We start from the raw sequence: 26,824 nt of genomic DNA on the forward strand, positions 1-26,824 counted from the left end.
AATTGTAGGTAGGTGCTGGCGATGTTAGGGTGGGCAGATTAGGGGTTAATAATATTTATTTTAGTGTTTGCAAGGTGGGAGTGCGGCGGTTTAGGGGTTAATACATTTATTATAGTGGCGGCGAGGTCCGGTCGGCAGATTAGGGGTTAATAAGTGTAGTTAGGAAGCGGCAACGTTGGGGGGGCAGATTAGGGGTTAATAAATATAATATAGGGGTCGGCGATGTTAGGGGCAGCAGATTAGGGGTTCATAGGGATAATGTAGGTTGCGGCGGTGTCCGGAGCGGCAGATTAGGGGTTAATAATAATATGCAGGGGTCAGCAATAGCGGGGGAGGCAGATTAGGGGTTAATAAGTGTAAGGTTAGGGGTGTTTAGACTCGGGGTTCATGTTAGGGTGTTAGGTGCAGACTTAGAAAGTGTTTCCCCATAGGAAACAATGGGGCTGCGTTAGGAGCTGAACGCTGCTTTTTTGCAGGTGTTAGGTTTTTTTTCAGCCAGCTCAGCCCCATTGTTTCCTATGGGGATATCGTGCACGATCACGTTTTTCCAGCTTACCGCTACCGTAAGCAACGCTGGTATTGAGGGTTGAAGTGGAGCTAAGTTAGGCTCAACACACCCTTTTTTGAGCCTAACGCAGCCCCTCAGACAACTCTAAATACTAGCGTTGTTGGAAGGGTGCGTTGGCAAAAAAAGCAGCGTTAGCTACGCGGCTTTTTACCGACAAAACTCTACATCTAGCCGTAAGAGTAGAAATTGATGGTAAAAAAATAATTAGATTTTAGAGTTGCAGTGTGAAAAATGATAGGATAAAAAAAAAAAGAGAAAAAGAAAATCATAAAAACTATAGCTACTATTGCTACAAAGGGATAAATAAAAATCGATATGTTCAAATTGATTTGCTAACCTCTTCCTATGCCTTATTAGCTTAGAGACATCTCACTAGCATGTCATTTTAAGTTGCAAATATAGAATTATATATAAAAAAACAACACTTTAGCACAGTGATTTTAGCAATGTTTTTTTTTTTTATTATTTAACAAGTAAAATAATTTACAACATGTAACAATGCCAAACTCGCAAATAACTTAAAAGCATATTCTCTAACTACTCCAATTGGCCTTCAGAAACTATTTGTGTACATAAAAGGCTGTTAAGTACACATGTAGAATACTTTTGTTAAAAAAAAAAAAAGTGTATTTATATAAATGGAGAAAAACAAACAAACAACTGAAACATTCTTTTCCATTATGAAATTAGCACGGCTAATGTATTCCAGTAAGTTAATTAAAATATTAATTTTAATATACTTTTTATTTTTACATCATTGGTCCAGACTTGAATGTATAAATTTAAATGGTTAGCACCACACTAAGTAATACAAACACATTCCATGGATGAGATTTCAGGAAAAAAAATGTATACATTGTTCAACTTAGAGAAAAAAAATTCAACTATCATTTATTAACAGTATACATTTAATCAACACCTCATTTTTTACATCATACATATTTACTAAACATATGTAAACACTGAATGGATCTTTTGTACATGTTTACTACAAAAAAATAAATTAAAAAAAATAAAGTGGCAATGATTGCAAAGGAAAAGTATATACTAAACAGCAATATTTAATGTGAAATATATAATTAATGTGAAAAAAAAAAAAATCATAACGGTGGTCCTGTGACAAAAATGTAGTTATGTGTAGCAAAATCTATTTCTAAATTCTATAGTATGCATTTTTGTCTAAAAAACAGGAAGTTATAAAAAATTGAATACAATTTAATTGTGAAAAACAGTATTAGGAAATTCAGTGAAATTAGTTAAACACAGCATGTACTTAAGAAAAGGTTACATGTAAACGTATGCAACAGATTCCTGGAATGTAACACACACACTGCAGTGCTAGGTTTCTAACTTGCAAACACACAAAAATGGAGGGAAAAAATAAAATTCCAAGAAAATTTAAACTTATATTTTACTTGCAAATTAAAAAAAAAATCTTTTTGGGGCATTAAAAGCAAAATATTTTAAAAGGGGAAAAAAAGTTTGTGGCAAACTTTACCACAGTTTTTATTCTATTCAAACTTTTTTTTTATTGCTACGTTTCTTTATATCATTTTCACTTCAATATTTTATTTTAAAATTAGTGTCGTTTAGCTTTCCTCTTGCCCCTCTTTGTCTTCTTGTAACTGAGTTCATCAAAACTCAAGTAGTCAATTTCATGTTCAAACATGGCCTCTTTCTGGACACCTGGTTTGAGAAAATACATACATTAATAATTAAACAATGAAAAATAAGAAAAAAATTAAATAAGCATTTTTAATGTGAATTTAAAAACAAATGTGCTATTAGTCAATACTTTTTAAAAAATCTAAAAACACATACAAAACAATATATATTTTTAAATGTATAACAAAATAATAATTTGTGCATACAATAAATGTAAAAATACTCAAATACAATCCAAATGCATAACAAAAACATAAATTATGCTTACCAGATAATTTCCTTTCCTTCTGTATGAGGAGAGTCCACGGCTTCATTCCTTACTTGTGGGAAATACAGAACCTGGCCACCAGGCGGAGGCAAAGACACCCCAGCCAAAGGCTTAAATACCTCCCCCACTTCCTTCATATCCCAGTCATTTTGCCAAGGGAACAAGGGACAGTAGGAGAAATATCAGAGTATAAATGAACACGGGTGGGGGCCGTGGACTCTCCTCATACAGAAGGAAAGGAAATGATCTGGTAAGCATAATTTATGTTTTTCTTCTTAATATGAGGAGAGTCCACGGCTTCATTCCTTACTTGTGGGAAACATATACCCAAGCTCTAGAGGACATTGAATGAAAACGGTAAAATAAAAAGAGAGGCGGACCCTATTCTGAAGGCACCATAGCTTGCAAAACCTTTCTCCGAAAAGCTGCTTCAGCTGAAGCAAACATGTCAAACTTGTAACATTTTTAAATAGTATGTAAGGAGGACCAGGTAGTCTCCTCTAGTTGAATGAGGAGGCTTATGTCACGCTGTCTCATATGCTACGCGAATAAGACTCCTCAACCAAAAAGATAAAAAAGTGGAAGAGGCCTCTACGTTTCCCAGAATAGACAACAAACAAGGAAGAAGTCTGTCTAAATTCCTTCGTAGCTTGAAGATAGAACTTCAAAGCCTGAACCACATCCAAATTATGAGGTAACCCTTCCTTTGAAGAGGAAGGGTTAGGACACAAGGAAGGAACCACTATCTTCTGATTGATGTTGCGATCAGAAACAATCGTAGGGATAAAACCTAAACCATTACGAAGAACAGCCTTATCAACATTAAAAACAAGGTAAGGAGGCTCACATTGCAGGGCAGCCATCTCAGAAACTCTGTGCGCCAAAGCAATAGCCAGTAGAAAAAGAACCTTCCAAGACAGTAATTTAATGACAGCCACATGCATAGGCTCAAACGTAGCCCTCTGCAAAACTTTAAGAACTAGATTTAAACTCCAAGGAGGAGTAGTAGATCTAAACACAGGCCTGATTTTAGCCAGAGCCTGAACAAAAGACTGAACATCAGGAAGCTTAGTGAGCCTCTTGTGCAATAAAACAGATAGAGCCGAAATCTGTCCCTTGGTATTGAGCCGGGATGCCATGAGATCTATCTGATGCAGATCTCAGCAAACACCTTGAGATGGAGAGACCATTCCCCCGGATGAAAGGATTGTCTGCTGAGGAAATCCACTTCCCAGTTGTCCACACCCAGAATGTGGATTGCTGACAGCCTCCGCCCATTCTAGAATCCGAGATACTTCCCTCATTGCTAGGGAGCTTCTCATTCCCCCCTGATGGTTAATGTAAGCCACCGAGGTTAAGTTGTCTGATTGGAATCTGATAAACTGGGACAAACCCAGAAGAGGCCAAGCCTTCAGAGCATTGAAGATCGCTCGAAGTTCTAAAATATTGATCGGAAGGAGAGATTCCTCTCGAGTCCACAGGCCCTGTGCCTTCCTGGCACCCCAAACAGCTCCCCATCCTGATAGACTTGCATACGTAGTCACAATCTCCCAGGATGGTCTCAAAAAGGATGTCCCTTGAGACAGGTGATCTGGGCAGAGCCACCAAGAGAGCTATTCCCTCGACCGGTTGTCCAGAGAAATCTGTTGCAACAGATCTGAGTGGTCGCCGTTCCACTGCCTCAGCATGCACAGCAGAAGAGGTTTGAGATGGAATCTGGTGAATGGAATGATGTCTATGCTGGACACCATGAGCCCAATTACCTCCATACATGTGACAAAAGGCAAAGAATGACTGGGATATGAGGGAAGTGGGGGAGGTATTTAAGCCTTTGGCTGGGGTGTCTTTGCCTCCTCCTGGTGGCCAGGTTCTGTATTTCAGAATAGGGTCCGCCTCTCTTTTTATCCTCCCGTTTTCATTCAGTGTCCTCTAGAGCTTGGGTATATGTTTCCCACAAGTAAGGAATAAAGCCGTGGCCTCTCCTCATATTAAGAAGGAAAACAAGGTATTTACTAGTCTATAAAACACATTATTCACCTTCAAAAATCAAAACACAATTTAAAAAAGAAAAGTAAAGTGAAAATTAATCTTTTGGATGATCCCCTAAATTATTGACATCTTTGCTTAAAGGGACATAAAATATATATTTTTTTTCTTTCACAAGTCATTGAATTTTGAACAGCTTTTCAATCGTATATTATCTACTTTGCTTTATCCTCTCGGTATTCTTTTTTAAAAATCATACCTAGGTAGGCTCAGGAGCAGCAATGCTGCTGACAGGTGGCTGCACTTATAAGTTTCTTGTTATTGGCTCAACTGATGTATTCAGCAAGATCACAGTAGTGGATCAACAAAGCAAATTTGATAATTGAAGTAACTTTTAAAGTTGTTTAAAATTTCATGTTCTATCTGAATCATGAAAGGAAAACCCCCCATAAATTATGCTTACCTCATAATTTAATTTCCAACGTGGGGAGGAGAGTCCACTGCTTCATTCATCACAAGGCTTAAATACCTCCCCCACTTCCCTCATCCCCCAGTCATTCTGCCAAGGGAACAAGGAACAGTAGGAGAAATATCAGGGTATAAATGGTGCCAAAAATAAATGTAGGTCCGCCCACCGGAGAACGGGCAGGTGCAGTGGATTCTCCTCCCCACGATAGAAATGAAATTATCAGGTAAGCATAATTTATGTTTTCCATCTAAAGGGGAGGAGAGTCCACTGCTTCATTCATCACTTGTGGGAACAAATACCCAAGCTCTAGAGGACACTGAATGAAGAAAACAGGATGGTAAAGAAGGCAGACCCTATACTGAGGGCACCACAGCCTGCAGAACCTTTCTCCCAAAAGCTACTTCCGCCGAAGCAAAGACGTCAAATTTGTAAAATTTTGCTAAAGTATGTAAGGAAGACCAGGTTGCCTCCTTACAAATCTGCTCCATAGAAACCTCATTCTTAAAGGCCTAGTCGAGTGAGCCGTAATCCTCTGAGGAGTCTTGTGTTCTGCTGTCTCATATGCCAGACGGATCATACTCCTCAACCAAAAAGATAGAGAAGTGGCAGAGGCCCTTTGTCCCCTGCGCTTCCCTGAATACACAACAAATAAGGACGAAGTCTGTCTAAACTCCTTCGTGGTCTGAAGATAAAACTTTAAGGCCCGAACCACGTCCAGATTATGAAGTAACCTCTCCTTCAAAGAAGAAGGGTTAGGACACAAAGAAAGAACTACTATTTCCTGATTAATGTTACGACTCAACACCACCTTGGGAAGGAATCCCAATCCAGTGCGAAGAACAGCCTTATCAGAATTAAAAACTAAGTAGGGAGGCTCACATTGCAAGGCCGCCAACTCAGAGACTCTGCCTGCCGATGCAATAGCCTGTAATAATAGGACTTTCCATGAAAGAACCTTTATGTCAAGGGCAAGCATAGGCTCAAATGGAGCCCTCTGCAATACCTTAAGAACCAAGTTTAAGCTCCAAGGAGGAGCCGGACTGCGGAAGACAGGCCTGACCCTACCCAGAGCCTGAACAAAGGACTGAATGTCATGAAGCTCCGCAAGCTTCTTATGCAACAGTACAGATAAAGCCGAAATCTGTTCTCTTAGGGAACTGGCGGCAAGACCCTTATCCTGCCCGTTCTGGAGAAAGGCCAAAATCCTGGATACCCTGACCTTATGTCAGGGATATCCTCGTTCCTCACACCAGGACAAGTATGTCCTCCACACCTTGTGGTAGATGCGTCTAGTGACCGGTTTCCTGGCCTGGATTAGAGTGTCGATCACTTTCTCCGAAAAACCTCTTTTGACTAAGACTAGGCGCTCAATCTCCACGCAGTCAGCCTTAGAGAATCTAGATTTTAATGTAGAAAAGGAGCTTGAACTAGCAGATCCTTGTGACAAGGTAACTTCCACGATATGACGACATCACCACTAGATCCGCAAACCACGTCCCTCGTGGCCACGACGGAGCAATCAGAATAGTCGAAGCTTGCTCCTGCTTGATGCGGGACACTACTTGAGGTAGCAGAGGCAACGGTGGAAATATGTAGATTAGGTTGAAGTCAGAGGGTACCGCCAAGGCGTCTATCAGCTCCACCTGGGGATCCCTGGACTGCGGCTCGTAACTTGACTCTGGGTAACTTGAAATTGAGTCTGGATGCCATGAGATCTATTTCTGGCGTCCCCCATCTGCTGAAATCTCCGCAAACATCTTGGGGTGGAGAGACCATTCCCCTAGATGAAACGTCTGTCTGCTAAAAACATCTGCTTACCAAATGTCCATACCAGGAATGCGGATCGCCGAGAGCAAACAATTGTGAGTCTGCCAATTTCAGAATCCGAGATACTTCCCTCATTGCTAGGGAACTTCTCGTCCTCCCCTGGTGGTTTATGTACGCCACCGAAGTGATGTTATCCGACTGGAATCTGATGAATTGGGACGACCCCAGAGGGGGCCAAGCATTCAGACCGTTGAATATCACTCGAAGTTCCAGAATATTCATAGGTAGACTCGATTCATCTCGAGCCCATCTGCCTTGTGCCTTTCTGGCACCCCAAACGGCTCCCCATCCTTATAGACTTGCATCTGTGGTTACAATCTCCCAGGATGGTCTCAGAAAGGATATCCCCTGAGACAGCTGCCCCGGTCGGGTCCACCAAGATAGGGACTCCCTCACCGGTCTGTCCAATCTGTTGGGACAAATCTGAATGATCGCTGTTCCATTGTCTCAACATGCACAGCTGCAGAGGTCTGAGATGGAACCTGGCGAATGGAATGACATCTATGCTGGATACCATAAGCCCGATAACCTCCATACACCTGGCCACAGATGTCCTGGAGGATTTCTGTCAGAAATATCTTCATCGCAGAAGAATCTAGTATCGTACCTAGGAGCTCCACCCTTTTGCTGGGAACCAATAAACTCTTTCCTTCGTTTATCTTCCACCCGTGGGATCGAAGTAGAAGGAGGAGAGCTCTCGAATAATCCTCCGCCAGACTGTAGGATGGAGCCTGGACCAGTATATCGTCCCGATACGGAGCCACCGCAATCCCTCTGGCTCTTGCTACTGGGAGAAGAGCTCCTAGAACCTTTGTAAAGACTCTTGGGGCCGTCGCCAGACCAAATGGAAGGACCACAAACTGGAAGTGCTGGTCCAAGAAGGCGAACCTTAGAAATTTGACGTGATCCTTGTGAATTGCACCCCTTGAACCAGAGGCAAAATTGACCTAATCGTCTCCATCTTGAACGATGGGACTGACAAAAACTTGTTTAGGGCTTTCAGGTCCAGAATTGGACGAAATGTGCCCTCCTTCTTTGGGACCACGAAAAGGTTTGAATAAAACCCCAGACCTCTTTCTGCTGGAGGAACTGGGACGATTACCCCGAGAGATGAGAGATCCCTCACACACCCCAGGAAGGCATCTCTCTTTTCTGGTCTTGAAGAGATGTTTGACAGAAGGAACCTGCCCCTGGGCGGATACAATTTGAAACCTATCCTGTACCCCTGGGCGACGACCTCCAGGACCCAAGGGTCTGTAACGTCTCCCCTCCAGGCCCCCACAAATAGAGATAGTCTGCCCCCTACCTGGTCCAAGGACGGGTCGGGGGCCGCCCCTTCATGCCGCTTTTGAATCGGCAGGCCTCTTGTTTTGCTTGGATTTGTTCCAAGAGTTTGCTGGCTTACAAGATCCCTTGGATTGCTCAGATTTTGCGGAAGGCTGCTGGCGCTGAGACTGGTCTGTACGAAAGGGACGAAAAGTAGATCCCTTAGGTTTGGCTTTCTTATCCTGAGGTAAGAAGACACCCTTGCTACCCGTGACTGTAGATATGATGGAATCCAGGCCCGGGCCAAACAAAACCTTTCCCTTTAATGGGAGGGAAAGCAAGCGAGACTTAATGTCATGTCAGCAGACCACGATTTTAGACATAGAGCCATGCGAGCAAAAACAGAAAACCCTGACGTCTTAGTATTCAGGTGAATAATCTGCATGACAGCATCACAGATGAATGAATGCGCTACCCTTAAGGCTTTGATTCTATCCAAAATTTCCTCAAGGGGGGTCTCCACCTCGACCATTGCTGATAGTGCGTCACACCAAAAGGTAGCCGCACCAGCCACCGCAGCGACTGCCGCCGGTTGGAAAACGAACCCTGTCAGTTGGAACATCTTCCGCAACATGGACTCCATCTTTTTATCTATGGGTTCCTTAAAAGAGGAGCTATCCTTAAGCGGAATGGTCGTTCTCTTAGCATGGAGATAGCACCATCCACCTTAGGGACGGTTCCTCACAGTTCAAGCTGTGCGTCTGGAATGGGGAAAAGGGTTTCTCCCATTCATTTTTAATCATGTTCGCCATTTTGATAGGAACCGGAAGGCCTGGGACACTACCCTGTCCTTGCAAACCTTATCCAATTTAGGGATCGAAGGTTCCTCCGGTAGTTTCGGTTCCGGAACCTTCAGAGTAGGAAGCACGTCCTTCAGCAGGAAACGCAAATGCTCCATCTTAAATTTGAAATCTGGTTCCTCCGCTGACGGAGGCCTAGAGGTAGCCGATTCCGAATCAGAAGCGGCCTCCAACATATCAGAGCCCTCCATAGCTTGCACCTTTATTACGGACTTGATTATTGATTAAATGGCACACCACATCCTATGACCCGGACTACAAAAAACAGCTTTCGTCTCCTCCGAACACAGGTCGAGAAAGAGGAAGTTACTGAGGCCACAACCGGTCACATGGAGTGCCATGCAGGATCGCCCCTGCACTAACTGTTCCACACTGAGAGAGCCTCATCTCACACAAATGCAGTAAAAAAACACAATACACATCATGTACTGTATATTAAAAACTCCCCTGTTCCATAACCCCCTTCCAAGGGCATTACCCTAGATTCTATACAGATAAAAGGAGTCACACTGTCACCCTGTCTTCTTGCATTATCACATATATATATATAATAAAACGATCTTACCAGAATCAACGCCGTGGAACAGGAACACGGCCCTTCAAGTGTGACAGGTTAGTAGTGTCGCTCCTGACACGGTCTTGAGAGAATAAAAGCCGGCAGCGAAACTTGTCAACGCCAATTGCTTAAGGAGCTATTGATATGGTCGGGATGGTTTCTCAGAAGAACTCCCCCTGCATCTCCGGACTATACCTTTCACCCATGCTCTCACTGAGAGGCTGATAGGACTACTTAAAACTCCAGTCCCATAGCGAAGAGTACTACCCTCCATAAGAGACTACTCCGAATCTTCTGACACTTTTCTGCCAACCTCCTGTGACGAAAGGCAAAGAATGACTGGGGAATGAGGTAAGTGGGGGAGGTATTTAAGCCTTTGGCTGGGGTGTCTTCGCCTCCTCCTGGTGGCCAGGTTCTTATTTCCCACAAGTGATGAATGAAGCAGTGGACTCTCCTCCCCTTTAGATGGAAATGGGTTTCACCTCCCTTTAAGCAAAATGGTCAATAATTTAGGGGATCCTCCCTATTCTCAATATAATACTTATAATTCTGAAACCATTATATAGAATTTGTACAAATTTTGCACTATGACTTTTGCTTTACCAGCTTTATGGTTTTTAGCAATAATAATGCAAATTAATGTTAGCAATAGGGAGGGGATTGAAGGTTTACGGATTCAGCAACTAAGGCTTCAGCGCCAGCACTTCAATTTTAAGACACAACTGGATGTAAAGAAATCTGAAATAACATAATTTATGCTTACCTGATAAATTTATTTCTCTTGTAGTGTTTTCAGTCCACGGATCATCCATTACTTATGGGATATATTCCCTTCCCAACAGGAAGTTGCAAGAGGATCACCCAAAGCAGAGCTGCTATATAGCTCCTCTCCTCCACGTCATATCCAGTCATTCGACCGAAACAAAACAAGAAAGGAGAAACCATAGGGAGCAGTGGTGACTGGAGTTCTAATTAAAATTTAGATCTGCCTTAAAAAAGACAGGGCGGGCCGTGGACTGAATACACTACAAGATAAATAAATTTATCAGGTAAGCATAAAATATGTTTTCTCTTGTTAAGTGTATTCAGTCCACGGATCATCCATTACTTATGGGATACCAATACCAAAGCTAAAGTACACGGATGATGGGAGGGACAAGGCAGGAACTTAAACGAAAGGAATCACTGCCTGTAGAACCTTTCTCCCAAAAACAGCCTCCGAAGAAGCAAAAGTGTCAAATTTGTAAAATTTTGAAAAAGTGTGAAGCGAAGACCAAGTTGCAGCCTTGCAAATCTGTTCAACAGAGGCCTCATTCTTAAAGGCCCAGGTGGAAGCCACAGCTCTAGTGGAATGAGCTGTAATTCTTTCAGGGGGCTGCTGTCCAGCAGTCTCATAGGCTAAACGTATTATGCTACGAAGCCAAAAAGAGAGAGAGGTTGCCGAAGCTTTTTGACCTCTCCTCTGTCCAGAGTACACGACAAACAGGGAAGAAGTTTGACGAAAATCTTTAGTTGCCTGTAAATAGAACTTCAGGGCACGGACTACGTCCAGATTATGCAAAAGTCGTTCCTTCTTTGAAGAAGGATTAGGACATAATGATGGAACAACAATCTCCTGATTGATATTCCTGTTAGAAACTACCGTAGGTAAAAACCCAGGTTTAGTACGCAGAACTACCTTGTCTGAATCGAAAATCAGGTAAGGAGAATCACAATGTAAGGCAGATAACTCCGAGACTCTTCGAGCCGAGGAAATAGCCATCACAAACAGAACTTTCCAAGATAAAAGCTTAATATCAATGGAATGAAGGGGTTCAAACGGAACCCCTTGAAGAACTTTAAGAACCAAGTTTAAGCTCCACGGAGGAGCAACAGTCTTAAACACAGGCTTAATTCTAGCCAAAGCCTGACAAAAAGCCTGGACGTCTGGAACTTCTGCAAGACGTTTGAGTAAAAGAATAGACAGAGCAGAAATCTGTCCCTTTAACGAACTAGCAGATAAGCCCTTTTCTAAACCCTCTTGTAGAAAAGACAATATCCTAGGAATCCTAACCTTACTCCATGAGTAACTCTTGGATTCGCACCAACATAAATATTTACGCCATATTTTATGGTAAATTTTTCTGGTAACAGGTTTCCGAGCCTGTATTAAGGAATCAATAACCGACTCCGAGAAGCCACGCTTTGATAGGATCAAGCGTTCAATCTCCATGCAGTCAGCCTCAGAGAAATTAGATTTGGATGATGGAAAGGACCCTGAATGAGAAGGTCCTGTCTCAGAGGCAGAGACCATGGTGGACAGGACGACATGTCCACTAGGTCTGCATACCAGGTCCTGCGTAGCCACGCAGGTGCTATCAGAATCACTGATGCTCCCTCTTGTCTGATCTTGGCAATCAGTCGAGGTAGCAGCGGAAATGGTGGAAACACATAAGCCATGTTGAAAACCCAAGGGGCTGCTAGAGCATCTATCAGTGCCGCTCCCGGGTCCCTGGACCTGGATCCGTAACAAGGAAGCTTGGCGTTCTGGCGAGACGCCATGAGATCCAGTTCTGGTTTGCCCCAACGATGAATCAGTTGAGCGAAGACCTCCGGATGAAGTTCCCACTCCCCCGGATGAAAAGTCTGGCGACTTAGAAAGTCCGCCACCCAGTTCTCCACGCCTGGGATGTAGATCGCTGACAGGTGGCAAGAGTGAGACTCTGCCCAGCGAATTAACTTTGAGACTTCTAACATCGCTAAGGAACTCCTGGTTCCCCCTTGATGGTTGATGTAAGCCACAGTCGTGATGTTGTCCGACTGAAATCTGATGAACCTCAGTGTTGCTAACTGAGGCCAAGCTAGAAGAGCATTGAATATTGCTCTCAACTCCAGAATATTTATTGGGAGGAGTTTCTCCTCCTGAGTCCATAATCCCTGAGCCTTCAGGGAGTTCCAGACTGCGCCCCAACCTAGAAGGCTGGCATCTGTTGTTACAATCGTCCAATCTGGCCTGCGAAAGGTCATCCCCTTGGACAGATGGACCCGAGATAGCCACCAGAGAAGAGAATCTCTGGTCTCTTGATCCAGATTTAGTAGAGGGGACAAATCTGAGTAATCCCCATTCCACTGACTTAGCATGCATAATTGCAGTGGTCTGAGATGCAGGCGCGCAAATGGTACTATGTCCATTGCCGCTACCATTAAGCCGATTACTTCCATGCACTGAGCTACTGACGGGCGTGGAATGGAATGAAGGACACAGCAAGCATTCAGAAGCTTTGATAACCTGGACTCCGTCAGGTAAATCTTCATCTCTATAGAATCTATAAGAGTCCCCAGGAAGGGAACTCTTGTGAGTGGTAATAGAGAACTCTTATCCACGTTCACCTTCCACCCATGCGACCTCAGAAATGCCAGAACTATCTCTGTATGAGACTTGGCAATTTGAAAACTTGACGCTTGTATCAGAATGTCGTCTAGGTACGGAGCCACCGCTATGCCTCGCGGTCTTAGCACCGCCAGAAGTGAGCCCAGAACCTTTGTAAAAATTCTCGGGGCCGTAGCTAACCTGAAGGGAAGAGCTACAAACTGGTAATGCCTGTCTAGAAAGGCAAATCTTAGGTACCGATAATGATCTTTTTCTTGGGAACCACAAACAGATTTGAGTAAAAACCTTGCCCTTGTTCCGTCCGCGGAACTGGGTGGATCACCCCCATTACTAAGAGGTTTTGTACACAGCGTAGAAATGCCTCTTTCTTTATTTGGTTTGCTGATAACCTTGAAAGATGAAATCTCCCCTGTGGAGGAGAAGCTTTGAAGTCCAGAAGATATCCCTGAGATATGATCTCTAACGCCCAGGGATCCTGGACATCTCTTGCCCAAGCCTGGGCGAAGAGAGAAAGTCTGCCCCCCACTAGATCCGTTTCCGGATAGGGGGCCCTCTCTTCATGCTGTCTTAGGGGCAGAAGTAGGTTTTCTGGCCTGCTTGCCCTTGTTCCAGGACTGGTTAGCTTTCCAGCCCTGTCTGTAACGAGCAACAGTTCCTTCCTGTTTTGGAGCGGAGGAAGTTGATGCTGCTCCTGCCTTGAAGTTACGAAAGGCACGAAAATTAGGCTGTTTGGCCTTTGATTTGGCCTTGTCCTGAGGAAGAGTATGACCCTTACCTCCAGTAATGTCAGCAATAATTTCTTTCAAGCCGGGCCCGAATAAGGTCTGCCCTTTGAAAGGAATATTAAGCAATTTAGATTTAGAAGTCACGTCAGCTGACCAGGATTTAAGCCATAGCGCTCTGCGCGCCTGGATGGCGAATCCGGAGTTCTTAGCCGTTAGTTTGGTTAAATGTACAACGGCATCAGAAACAAATGCGTTAGCTAGCTTAAGTGCTTTAAGCTTGTCCATAATCTCATCCAATGGAGCTGTGCGAATGGCCTCTTCCAGAGACTCAAACCAGAATGCCGCAGAAGCAGTGACAGACGCAATGCATGCAAGGGGCTGTAAGATAAAACCTTGTTGAACAAACATTTTCTTAAGGTAACCTTCTAATTTTTTATCCATTGGATCCGAAAAAGCACAACTATCCTCCACCGGGATAGTGGTACGTTTAGCTAAAGTAGAAACTGCTCCCTCCACCTTAGGGACTGTCTGCCATAAGTCTCGTGTGGTGGCGTCTATTGGAAACATTTTCCTAAATATCGGAGGAGGGGAAAAGGGCACACCGGGTCTATCCCACTCCTTGCTAATAATCTCTGTAAGCATTTTAGGTATAGGAAAAACGTCAGTACACACCGGCACCGCATAGTATCTATCCAGCCTACATAATTTCTCTGGAATTGCAACCGTGTTACAATCATTCAGAGCCGCTAATACCTCCCCTAACAATACACGGAGGTTCTCAAGCTTAAATTTAAAATTAGAAATCTCTGAATCCGGTCTCCCTGGATCAGATCCGTCACCCACAGAATGAAGCTCTCCGTCCTCATGTTGTGCAAATTGTGACGCAGTATCGGACATGGCTCTCACATCATCAGCGCGCTCTGTCCTTAGCCCAGAGCTATCGCGCTTGCCTCTTAATTCTGGCAATTTAGATAATACCTCGGTCATAACAGCAGCCATGTCTTGCAAAGTGATTTGTAAGGGCCTCTCTGATGTACTTGGCGCCACAATATCACGCGCCTCCTGAGCGGGAGGAGAAGGTACTGACACGTGAGGAGAGTTAGTTGGCATAACTTCCCCCTTGTTGTCTGGTGATAATTTCTTTACAGATAAAGACTGACTTTTATTTAAAGTGACATCAAAACATTTAGTACACATATTTCTATGGGGCTCCACATTAGCCTTCAAACATAGTGAACAAACAGACATGTCTAAACAGACTAGCAATGAGACTAGCAAGCTTGGAAAATCTTTTCAAATAAGTTTACAAGCAATATAAAAAACGCTACTGCGTCTTTAAGAAGCACAAAAAAAAAAAAAAAAAAAAAAAAAAAAACTGTCACAGTTGAAATAACAATGAACCAGATCAGTTATAGCAACCAAATTTTTACAGAAAATGCATTAAGTTAGCAAAGTATTGCACCCACTAGCAAATGGATGATTAACCCCTTAATACCCAAAACGGATAATCAATTTAACAATTAACGTTTTTATCACAGTCAAATACACTGTCACAGGTCTGCTGTGACTGATTACCTCCCTCAAAATGAATTTTGAAGACCCCTGAGCTCTCTAGAGACGTCCTGGATCAAGGAGGAAGAAGCAGGAAGACTGTGACTGAATTTTTACTGCGCAAAAAAGCGCTAAAATAGGTCCCTCCCACTCATATTACAACAGTGGGAAAACTCAGTTAACCTTTCTATGCAGAAATATACGTCAGCCATGTGGAAAAAATCATGCCCCAAAAGATTTATCACCAAAGTACCTCACAAAAACGAATAACATGCCAGTAAACATTTTAAACATACATTTTAAAAGTTATGTAGTGTTATCCATAAGCCTGTTACCAGTCGCTTCTACTGCAGTTAAGGCTCATATATTACTTCAGTATTAACAGCATTTTCTTAGTCAAATTCCATTCCTTAGAAAATTACTTACTGCACATACATTCATCAGCCTGATACCAGTCACTACTACTGCATTTAAGGCTGTACTTACATTACATCGGTATCAGCAGTATTTTCTTAGTCAATTACATTCCTTAGAAAAATATTTTACTGCACATACCTCATCTGCAGGGAACCCCGCATGCTATTCCCTTTCTGAAGTTACCCCACTCCTCAGAATGTGCGAGAACAGCCAGTGGATCTTAGTTACTTCTGCTAAGATCATAGAAAACGCAGGCAGATTCTTCTTCTAAATACTGCCTGAGAGAAAAAACAGCACACTCCGGTGCCATTTAAAATAACAAACTTTTGATTGAAGAAATAAATAAGTATAAAAAACTCCACACTCCTCTCACACCTTCCTACTATGTTGAGTGTTGCAAGAGAATGACTGGATATGACGTGGAGGGGAGGAGCTATATAGCAGCTCTGCTTTGGGTGATCCTCTTGCAACTTCCTGTTGGGAAGGGAATATATCCCATAAGTAATGGATGATCCGTGGACTGAATACACTTAACAAGAGAAAACAACTATTCCAATATATCAGGATTATTGTACAAAGTGACCTGCAAGGCTTTTTGAAGGGTTTTCATATTTAAAGGTATTCCAACTAGACTGGAAAAGCCTATTATAAATTTTAAAGGCATTGTAGTGCACAAACCAACCCTTATAGCGCACATTGAGGTCAATTTGAAAACATAATTTATGCTTACCTGATAAATTCCTTTCTCCTGTAGTGTAGTCAGTCCACGGGTCATCATTACTTCTGGGATATTAACTCCTCCCCAACAGGAAGTGCAAGAGGATCACCCAAGCAGAGCTGCTATATAGCTCCTCCCCTCTACGTCACACCCAGTCATTCGACCGAGAACCAACGAGAAAGGAGAAGCTAAAGGGTGCAGTGGTGACTGGAGTATAATTTAAAAATTTAGACCTGCCATAAAAAACAGGGCGGGCCGTGGACTGACTACACTACAGGAGAAAGGAATTTATCAGGTAAGCATAAATTATGTTTTCTCCTGTTAAGTGTAGTCAGTCCACGGGTCATCATTACTTCTGGGATACCAATACCAAAGCTAAAGTACACGGATGACGGGAGGGACAGGCAGGATCTTTATACGGAAGGAACCACTGCCTGAAGAACCTTTCTCCCAAAAACAGCCTCCGAAGAAGCAAAAGTGTCAAATTTGTAAAATTTGGAAAATGTATGAAGAGAAGACCAAGTTGCAGCCTTGCAAATCTGTTCAACAGAGGCCTCATTCTTAAAGGCCCAAGTGGAAGCCACAGCTCTAGTAGAATGAGCTGTAATTCTTTCAGGAGGCTGCTGTCCAGCAGTCTCATAAGCTAAACGTATTATGCTACGAAGCCAAAAGGAGAGAGAGGTAGCAGAAGCTTTTTGACCTCTCCTCTGTCCAGAATAAACGACAAACAGGGAAGAAGTTTGGCGAAAATCTTTAGTTGCCTGTAAATAAAATTTCAGGGCACGGACTACATCTAGATTGTGTAGAAGTCGTTCCTTCTTTGAAGAAGGATTAGGACACAATGATGGAACAACAATCTCTTGATTGATATTCCTATTAGTGACTACCTTAGGTAAGAACCCAGGTTTAGTACGCAGAACTACCTTGTCTGAATGAAAAATCAGATAAGGAGAATCACAATGTAAGGCCGATAACTCAGAGACTCTTCGAGCCGAGGAAATAGCCATTAAAAACAGAACTTTCCAAGATAACAATTTGATATCAATGGAATGAAGGGGTTCAAACGGAACACCCTGTAAAACGTTAAGAACTAAATTTAAGCTCCATGGTGGAGCAACAGTTTTAAACACAGGCTTAATCCTGGCCAAAGCCTGACAAAAAGCCTGAACGTCTGGAACTTCTGACAGACGTTTGTGTAAAAGAATGGACAGAGCTGAGATCTGTCCCTTTAAGGAACTAGCAGATAAACCCTTTTCTAAACCTTCTTGTAGAAAAGACAATATCCTAGGAATCCTAACCTTACTCCATGAGTAACTCTTGGATTCGCACCAATGTAAGTATTTACGCCATATTTTATGGTAAATCTTTCTGGTAACAGGTTTCCTAGCCTGTATTAAGGTATCAATTACTGACTCAGAAAATCCACGCTTTGATAAAATCAAGCGTTCAATTTCCAAGCAGTCAGCTTCAGAGAAATTAGATTTTGATGTTTGAAAGGACCCTGAATTAGAAGGTCCTGTCTCAGAGGCAGAGACCAAGGTGGACAGGATGACATGTCCACTAGATCTGCATACCAGGTCCTGCGTGGCCATGCAGGCGCTATTAGAATCACCGATGCTCTCTCCTGTTTGATCCTGGCAATCAATCGAGGAAGCATCGGGAAGGGTGGAAACACATAAGCCATCCCGAAGGTCCAAGGTGCTGTCAAAGCATCTACCAGGACCGCTCCCGGGTCCCTGGACCTGGACCCGTAACAAGGAAGCTTGGCGTTCTGTCGAGACGCCATGAGATCTATCTCTGGTTTGCCCCAACGTCGAAGTATTTGGGCAAAGACCTCCGGATGAAGTTCCCACTCCCCCGGATGAAAAGTCTGACGACTTAGGAAATCCGCCTCCCAGTTCTCCACTCCTGGAATGTGGATCGCTGACAGGTGGCAAGAGTGAGACTCTGCCCAGCGAATTATCTTTGATACTTCCATCATCGCTAGGGAGCTTCTTGTCCCTCCTTGATGGTTGATGTAAGCTACAGTCGTGATGTTGTCCGACTGAAACCTGATGAACCCCCGAGTTGTTAACTGAGGCCAAGCCAGAAGGGCATTGAGAACTGCTCTCAATTCCAGAATGTTTATTGGAAGGAGACTCTCCTCCTGAGTCCATGATCCCTGAGCCTTCAGAGAATTCCAGACAGCGCCCCAACCTAATAGGCTGGCGTCTGGTGTTACAATTGTCCAATCTGGCCTGCTGAATGGCATCCCCCTGGACAGATGTGGCCGAGAAAGCCACCATAGAAGAGAATTTCTGGTCTCTTGATCCAGATTCAGAGTAGGGGACAAATCTGAGTAATCCCCATTCCACTGACTTAGCATGCACAATTGCAGCGGTCTGAGATGTAGGCGTGCAAAGGGTACTATGTCCATTGCCGCTACCATTAAGCCGATTACCTCCATGCATTGAGCCACTGACGGGTGTTGAATGGAATGAAGGACACGGCAAGCATTTTGAAGCTTTGTTAACCTGTCTTCTGTCAGGTAGATCTTCATTTCTACAGAATCTATAAGAGTCCCCAAGAAGGGAACTCTTGTGAGCGGAAAGAGAGAACTCTTCTTTTCGTTCACCTTCCACCCATGCGACCTTAGAAATGCCAGTACTAACTCTGTATGAGACTTGGCAGTTTGAAAGCTTGACGCTTGTATCAGAATGTCGTCTAGGTACGGAGCTACCGAAATTCCTCGCGGTCTTAGTACCGCCAGAAGAGCGCCCAGAACCTTTGTGAAGATTCTTGGAGCCGTAGCCAATCCGAATGGAAGAGCTACAAACTGGTAATGCCTGTCTAGGAAGGCAAACCTTAGATACCGGTAATGATCTTTGTGAATCGGTATGTGAAGGTAAGCGTCCTTTAAATCCACTGTGGTCATGTACTGACCCTTTTGGATCATGGGTAAGATTGTCCGAATAGTTTCCATTTTGAACGATGGAACTCTTAGGAATTTGTTTAGGATCTTTAAATCCAAGATTGGTCTGAAGGTTCCTTCTTTCTTGGGAACCACAAACAGATTTGAGTAAAACCCCTGTCCGTGCTCCGACCGCGGAACCGGGTGGATCACTCCCATTAGTAAGAGATCTTGTACACAGCGTAGAAACGCCTCTTTCTTTATTTGGTTTGTTGACAACCTTGAAAGATGAAATCTCCCTTTTGGGGGAGAGGTTTTGAAGTCCAGAAGATATCCCTGAGATATGATCTCTAAAGCCCAGGGATCCTGGACATCTCTTGCCCAAGCCTGGGCGAAGAGAGAGAGTCTGCCCCCCACTAGATCCGTTCCCGGATCGGGGGCCCTCAATTCATGCTGTCTTAGGGGCAGCAGCAGGTTTTCTGGCCTGCTTGCCCTTGTTCCAGGACTGGTTAGGTTTCCAGCCTTGTCTGTAGCGAGCAACAGCTCCTTCCTGTTTTGGTGCAGAGGAAGTTGATGCTGCTCCTGCCTTGAAGTTACGAAAGGCATGAAAATTAGACTGTCTAGCCCTAGGTTTGGCTCTGTCTTGAGGCAGGGCATGGCCTTTACCTCCTGTAATGTCAGCGATAATTTCTTTCAAACCGGGCCCGAATAAGGTCTGCCCTTTGAAAGGTATGTTAAGTAATTTAGATTTAGAAGTAACATCAGCTGACCAGGATTTTAGCCACAGTGCTCTACGCGCCTGAATGGCGAATCCGGAATTCTTAGCCGTAAGTTTAGTTAAATGTACTACGGCATCTGAAATAAATGAATTAGCTAGCTTAAGGGTTTTAAGCTTATTTGAAATCTCATCTATAGTTATTGAGTCAAGAGTCTCTTCCAGAGACTCGGACCAAAATGCGGCCGCAGCCGTGACAGACGCAATACATGCAAGGGGTTGCAATATAAAACCTTGTTGAACAAACATTTTCTTAAGGTAACCCTCTAATTTTTTATCCATTGGATCTGAAAAGGCACAGCTATCCTCCACCGGGATAGTGGTACGCTTAGCCAGAGTAGAAACCGCTCCCTCCACCTTAGGGACCATCTGCCATAAGTCCCGTGTGGTGGCGTCTATTGGAAACATTTTTTTAAATACAGGAGGGGGGGAAAAGGGTACACCGGGCCTATCCCACTCCTTAGTAATTATCTCTGTAAGCCTCTTAGGTATAGGAAATACGTCAGTACTCGCCGGTACCGCATAGTATCTATCCAGCCTACATAATTTCTCTGGGATTGCAACGGTGTTACAATCATTCAGAGCAGCTAATACCTCCCCTAGCAGTACACAGAGGTTTTCTAGCTTAAACTTAAAATTTGAAATGTCTGAATCCACTCTATTTGGATCAGATCCGTCACCTGCAGATTGAAGCTCTCCGTCCTCATGTTCTGCAAATTGTGACGCAGTATCTGACATGGCCCTATTATTATCAGCGCACTCTGTTCTCACCCCAGAGTGATCTCGCTTACCTCTAAGTTCTGGTAATTTAGACAAAACTTCAGTCATAACATTAGCCATGTCCTGTAATGTGATTTGTAATGGCCGCCCTGAAGTACTCTGCGCTACAATATCACGCACCTCCCGAGCGGGAGATGCAGGTACTGACACGTGAGGCAAGTTAGTCGGCATAACTTCCCCCTCCTTGTTTGGTGAATGATGTTCAATTTGTACAGATTGACTTTTATTTAGAGTAGCATCAATGCAATTAGTACATAAATTTCTATTGGGCTCCACCTTGGCTTTTGCACATATAGCACAGAGATATTCCTCTGAGTCAGACATGCTTAACACACTAGCAATTAAACTAGCAAGCTTGGAAATACTTTTCAACTCAATTTACAAGTAATATGAAAAACGTACTGTGCCTTTAAGAAGCACAGAAAAAAACTATGACAGTTGAAAAACAATGAACCGGAGAAACTATAAAAATCAAATTTTTTCCCGGTAAAAGCACAAATTAGCAAAGGATTGCCCCCATTAGCAATGGATAACTAACCCTTAAATAGCAGAAAAAAAATGTACAAAAACAGAATTTATGTTTACCTGATAAATTACTTTCTCCAACGGTGTGTCCGGTCCACGGCGTCATCCTTACTTGTGGGATATTCTCCTCCCCAACAGGAAATGGCAAAGAGCCCAGCAAAGCTGGTCACATGATCCCTCCTAGGCTCCGCCTTCCCCAGTCATTCGACTGACGTAAAGGAGGAATATTTGCATAGGAGAAATCATATGATACCGTGGTGACTGTAGTTAAAGAAAATAAATTATCAGACCTGATTAAAAAAACCAGGGCGGGCCGTGGACCGGACACACCGTTGGAGAAAGTAATTTATCAGGTAAACATAAATTCTGTTTTCTCCAACATAGGTGTGTCCGGTCCACGGCGTCATCCTTACTTGTGGGAACCAATACCAAAGCTTTAGGACACGGATGAAGGGAGGGAGCAAATCAGGTCACCTAGATGGAAGGCACCACGGCTTGCAAAACCTTTCTCCCAAAAATAGCCTCAGAAGAAGCAAAAGTATCAAATTTGTAAAATTTAGTAAAAGTGTGCAGTGAAGACCAAGTCGCTGCCTTACATATCTGATCAACAGAAGCCTCGTTCTTGAAGGCCCATGTGGAAGCCACAGCCCTAGTGGAATGAGCTGTGATTCTTTCAGGAGGCTGCCGTCCGGCAGTCTCGAAAGCCAATCTGATGATGCTTTTAAGCCAAAAGGAGAGAGAGGTAGAAGTTGCTTTTTGACCTCTCCTTTTACCAGAATAAACAACAAACAAGGAAGAAAACCAGGTTTAGTACGCAAAACCACCTTATCTGCATGGAACACCAGATAAGGAGGAGAACACTGCAGAGCAGATCATTCTGAAACTCTTCTAGCAGAAGAAATTGCAACCAAAAACAAAACTTTCCAAGATAATAACTTAATATCAACGGAATGTAAGGGTTCAAACGGAACCCCCTGAAGAACTGAAAGAACTAAATTGAGACTCCAAGGAGGAGTCAAAGGTTTGTAAACAGGCTTGATTCTAACCAGAGCCTGAACAAAGGCTTGAACATCTGGCACAGCTGCCAGCTTTTTGTGAAGTAACACAGATAAGGCAGAAATCTGTCCCTTCAAAGAACTTGCAGATAATCCTTTCTCCAAACCTTCTTGAAGAAAGGATAGAATCTTAGGAATTTTTATCTTGTCCCAAGGGAATCCTTTAGATTCACACCAACAGATATATTTTTTCCATATTTTGTGGTAGATTTTTCTAGTTACAGGCTTTCTGGCCTGAACAAGAGTATCAATGACAGAATCTGAGAACCCTCGCTTTGATAAGATCAAGCGTTCAATCTCCAGGCAGTCAGTTGGAGTGAGACCAGATTTGGATGTTCGAACGGACCTTGAACAAGAAGGTCCCGTCTCAAAGGTAGCTTCCATGGTGGAGCCGATGACATATTCACCAGGTCTGCATACCAAGTCCTGCGTGGCCACGCAGGAGCTATCAAGATCACCGATGCCCTCTCCTGATTGATCCTGGCTACCAGCCGGGGGATGAGAGGAAACGGCGGGAATACATAAGCTAGTTTGAAGGTCCAAGGTGCTACTAGTGCATCTACTAGAGTCGCCTTGGGATCCCTGGATCTGGACCCGTAGCAAGGAACCTTGAAGTTCTGACGAGAGGCCATCAGATCCATGTCTGGAATGCCCCACAACTGAGTAATTTGGGCAAAGATTTCCGGATGGAGTTCCCACTCCCCCGGATGAAATGTCTGACGACTCAGAAAATCCGCTTCCCAATTTTCCACTCCTGGGATGTGGATTGCAGACAAGTGGCAGGAGTGAGTCTCCGCCGATTGAATGATTTTGGTCACTTCTTCCATCGCCAGGGAACTCCTTGTTCCCCCCTGATGGTTGATGTACGCAACAGTCGTCATGTTGTCTGATTGAAACCGTATGAATTTGGCCTTTGCTAGCTGAGGCCAAGCCTTGAGAGCATTGAATATCGCTCTCAGTTCCAGAATATTTATCGGGAGAAGAGATTCTTCCCGAGACCAAAGACCCTGAGCTTTCAGGGGTCCCCAGACCGCGCCCCAGCCCACCAGACTGGCGTCGGTCGTGACAATGACCCACTCTGGTCTGCGGAAGCTCATCCCCTGTGACAGGTTGTCCAGGGACAGCCACCAACGGAGTGAATCTCTGGTCCTCTGATCTACTTGTATCGTCGGAGACAAGTCTGTATAATCCCCATTCCACTGACTGAGCATGCACAGTTGTAATGGTCTTAGATGAATTCGCGCAAAAGGAACTATGTCCATTGCCGCTACCATCAAACCTATTACTTCCATGCACTGCGCTATGGAAGGAAGAGGAACAGAATGAAGTACTTGACAAGAGTTTAGAAGTTTTGATTTTCTGGCCTCTGTCAGAAAAATCCTCATTTCTAAGGGGTCTATTATTGTTCCCAAGAAGGGAACCCTTGTTGACGGAGATAGAGAACTTTTTTCTACGTTCACTTTCCACCCGTGAGATCTGAGAAAGGCCAGGACAATGTCCGTGTGAGCCTTTGCTTGTGGAAGGGACGACGCTTGAATCAGAATGTCGTCCAAGTAAGGTACTACTGCAATGCCCCTTGGTCTTAGCACCGCTAGAAGGGACCCTAGTACCTTTGTGAAAATTCTTGGAGCAGTGGCTAATCCGAACGGAAGTGCCACAAACTGGTAATGCTTGTCCAGGAATGCGAACCTTAGGAACCGATGATGTTCCTTGTGGATAGGAATATGTAGATACGCATCCTTTAAATCCACCGTGGTCATGAATTGACCTTCCTGGATGGAAGGAAGAATTGTTCGAATGGTTTCCATTTTGAACGATGGAACCTTGAGAAACTTGTTTAGGATCTTGAGATCTAAGATTGGTCTGAATGTTCCCTCTTTTTTGGGAACTACGAACAGATTGGAGTAGAACCCCATCCCTTGTTCTCCTAATGGAACAGGATGAATCACTCCCATTTTTAACAGGTCTTCTACACAATGTAAGAATGCCTGTTTTTTATGTGGTCTGAAGACAATTGAGACCTGTGGAACCTCCCCCTTGGGGGAAGCCCCTTGAATTCCAGAAGATAACCTTGGGAGACTATTTCTAGCGCCCAAGGATCCAGAACATCTCTTGCCCAAGCCTGAGCGAAGAGAGAGAGTCTGCCCCCCACCAGATCCGGTCCCGGATCGGGGGCCAACATCTCATGCTGTCTTGGTAGCAGTGGCAGGTTTCTTGGCCTGCTTTCCTTTGTTCCAGCCTTGCATTGGCCTCCAGGTTGGTTTGGCTTGAGAAGTATTACCCTCTTGCTTAGAGGACGTAGCACTTGGGGCTGGTCCGTTTCTGCGAAAGGGACGAAAATTAGGTTTATTTTTGGCCTTGAAAGACCTATCCTGAGGAAGGGCGTGGCCCTTGCCCCCAGTGATATCAGAAATAATCTCTTTCAAGTCAGGGCCAAACAGCGTTTTCCCCTTGAAAGGAATGTTAAGCAATTTGTTCTTGGAAGACGCATCCGCTGACCAAGATTTTAGCCAAAGCGCTCTGCGCGCCACAATAGCAAACCCAGAATTTTTCGCCGCTAATCTAGCCAATTGCAAAGTGGCGTCTAGGGTGAAAGAGTTAGCCAATTTGAGAGCATGAATTCTGTCCAAAATCTCCTCATAAGAAGAATCTTTATTGAGCGCCTTTTCTAGTTCATCGAACCAGAAACACGCTGCTGTAGTGACAGGAACAATGCATGAAATTGGTTGTAGAAGGTAACCTTGCTGAACAAACATCTTTTTAAGCAAACCCTCTAATTTTTTATCCATAGGATCTTTGAAAGCACAACTATCTTCTATGGGTATAGTGGTGCGTTTGTTTAGAGTAGAAACCGCCCCCTCGACCTTGGGGACTGTCTGCCATAAGTCCTTTCTGGGGTCGACCATAGGAAACAATTTCTTAAATATAGGGGGAGGGACGAAAGGTATGCCGGGCCTTTCCCATTCTTTATTTACAATGTCCGCCACCCGCTTGGGTATAGGAAAAGCTTCGGGGGGCCCCGGGACCTCTAGGAACTTGTCCATTTTACATAATTTCTCTGGAATGACCAAATTCTCACAATCATCCAGAGTAGATAACACCTCCTTAAGCAGGGCGCGGAGATGTTCCAATTTAAATTTAAATGTAATCACATCAGGTTCAGCTTGTTGAGAAATTTTCCCTGAATCTGAAATTTCTCCCTCAGACAAAACCTCCCTGGCCCCCTCAGACTGGTGTAGGGGCCCTTCAGAACCAATATCATCAGCGTCCTCATGCTCTTCAGTATCTTCTAAAACAGAGCAGTCGCGCTTTCGCTGATAAGTGGGCATTTTGGCTAAAATGTTTTTGATAGAATTATCCATTACAGCCGTTAATTGTTGCATAGTAAGGAGTATTGGCGCACTAGATGTACTAGGGGCCTCCTGTGTGGGCAAGACTGGTGTAGACGAAGGAGGGGATGATGCAGTACCATGCTTACTCCCCTCACTTGAGGAATCATCTTGGGCATCATTTTCTCTAAATTTTGTGTCACATAAATCACATCTATTTAAATGAGAAGGAACCTTGGCTTCCCCACATACAGAACACAGTCTATCTGGTAGTTCAGACATGTTAAACAGGCATAAACTTGATAACAAAGTACAAAAAATGTTTTAAAATAAAACCGTTACTGTCACTTTAAATTTTAAACTGAACACACTTTATTACTGCAAATGTGAAAAAGTATGAAGGAATTGTTCAAAATTCACCAAAATTTCACCACAGTGTCTTAAAGCCTTAAAAGTATTGCACACCAAATTTGAAAGCTTTAACTCTTAAAATAACGGAACCGGAGCCGTTTTTATATTTAACCCCTTTACAGTCCCTGGTATCTGCTTTGCTGAGACCCAACCAAGCCCAAAGGGGAATACGATACCAAATGACGCCTTCAGAAAGTCTTTTTTCTGTGTATCAGAGCTCCTCACACATGCATCTGCATGTCATGCTTCCTAAAAACAAGTGCGCAATAGAGGCGCGAAAATGAGGCTCTGCCTATGATTAGGGAAAGCCCCTAGAGGATAAGGTGTCCAATACAGTGCCTGCCGGTTATTTTACATAATTCCCAAGAATAAAATAATTCCTCAAAGCTATGAAGTATAAAATATGTTTATATATCAATCGTTTTAGCCCAGAAAACGTCTACAGTCTTAAAAGCCCTTGTGAAGCCCTTTTTTTCTTATGTAATAAAAATGGCTTACCGGATCCCATAGGGAAAATGACAGCTTCCAGCATTACATCGTCTTGTTAGAAATGTGTCATACCTCAAGCAGCAAAAGTCTGCTCACTGTTTCCCCCAACTGAAGTTAATTCCTCTCAACAGTCCTGTGTGGAAACAGCCATCGATTTTAGTAACGGTTGCTAAAATCATTTTCCTCTTACAAACAGAAATCTTCATCACCTTTCTGTTTCAGAGTAAATAGTACATACCAGCACTATTTTAAAATAACAAACTCTTGATTGAATAATAAAAACTACAGTTAAACACCAAAAAACTCTAAGCCATCTCCGTGGAG

The 26,824-nt window shown here is 43.6% G+C and overlaps 1 protein-coding gene across 1 annotated transcript in view; it reads right to left on the reverse strand.

Annotated features, from left to right (window-relative positions):
• Nucleotides 1–1,006: 1,006 nt before the first annotated feature.
• The window catches only part of LOC128660548 (TPR and ankyrin repeat-containing protein 1-like), a 327,764-nt gene continuing 301,946 nt past the window's right edge, over nt 1,007–26,824 (reverse strand). The window contains 1 exon segment of the mRNA XM_053714460.1: nt 1,007–2,254. Within this exon segment, the coding sequence (XP_053570435.1) occupies nt 2,148–2,254 (107 nt within the window). The 3' untranslated portion in view covers nt 1,007–2,147.

Source organism: Bombina bombina, chromosome 5, assembly GCF_027579735.1.
Source record: "Bombina bombina isolate aBomBom1 chromosome 5, aBomBom1.pri, whole genome shotgun sequence".
NCBI lineage: Eukaryota > Metazoa > Chordata > Amphibia > Anura > Bombinatoridae > Bombina > Bombina bombina.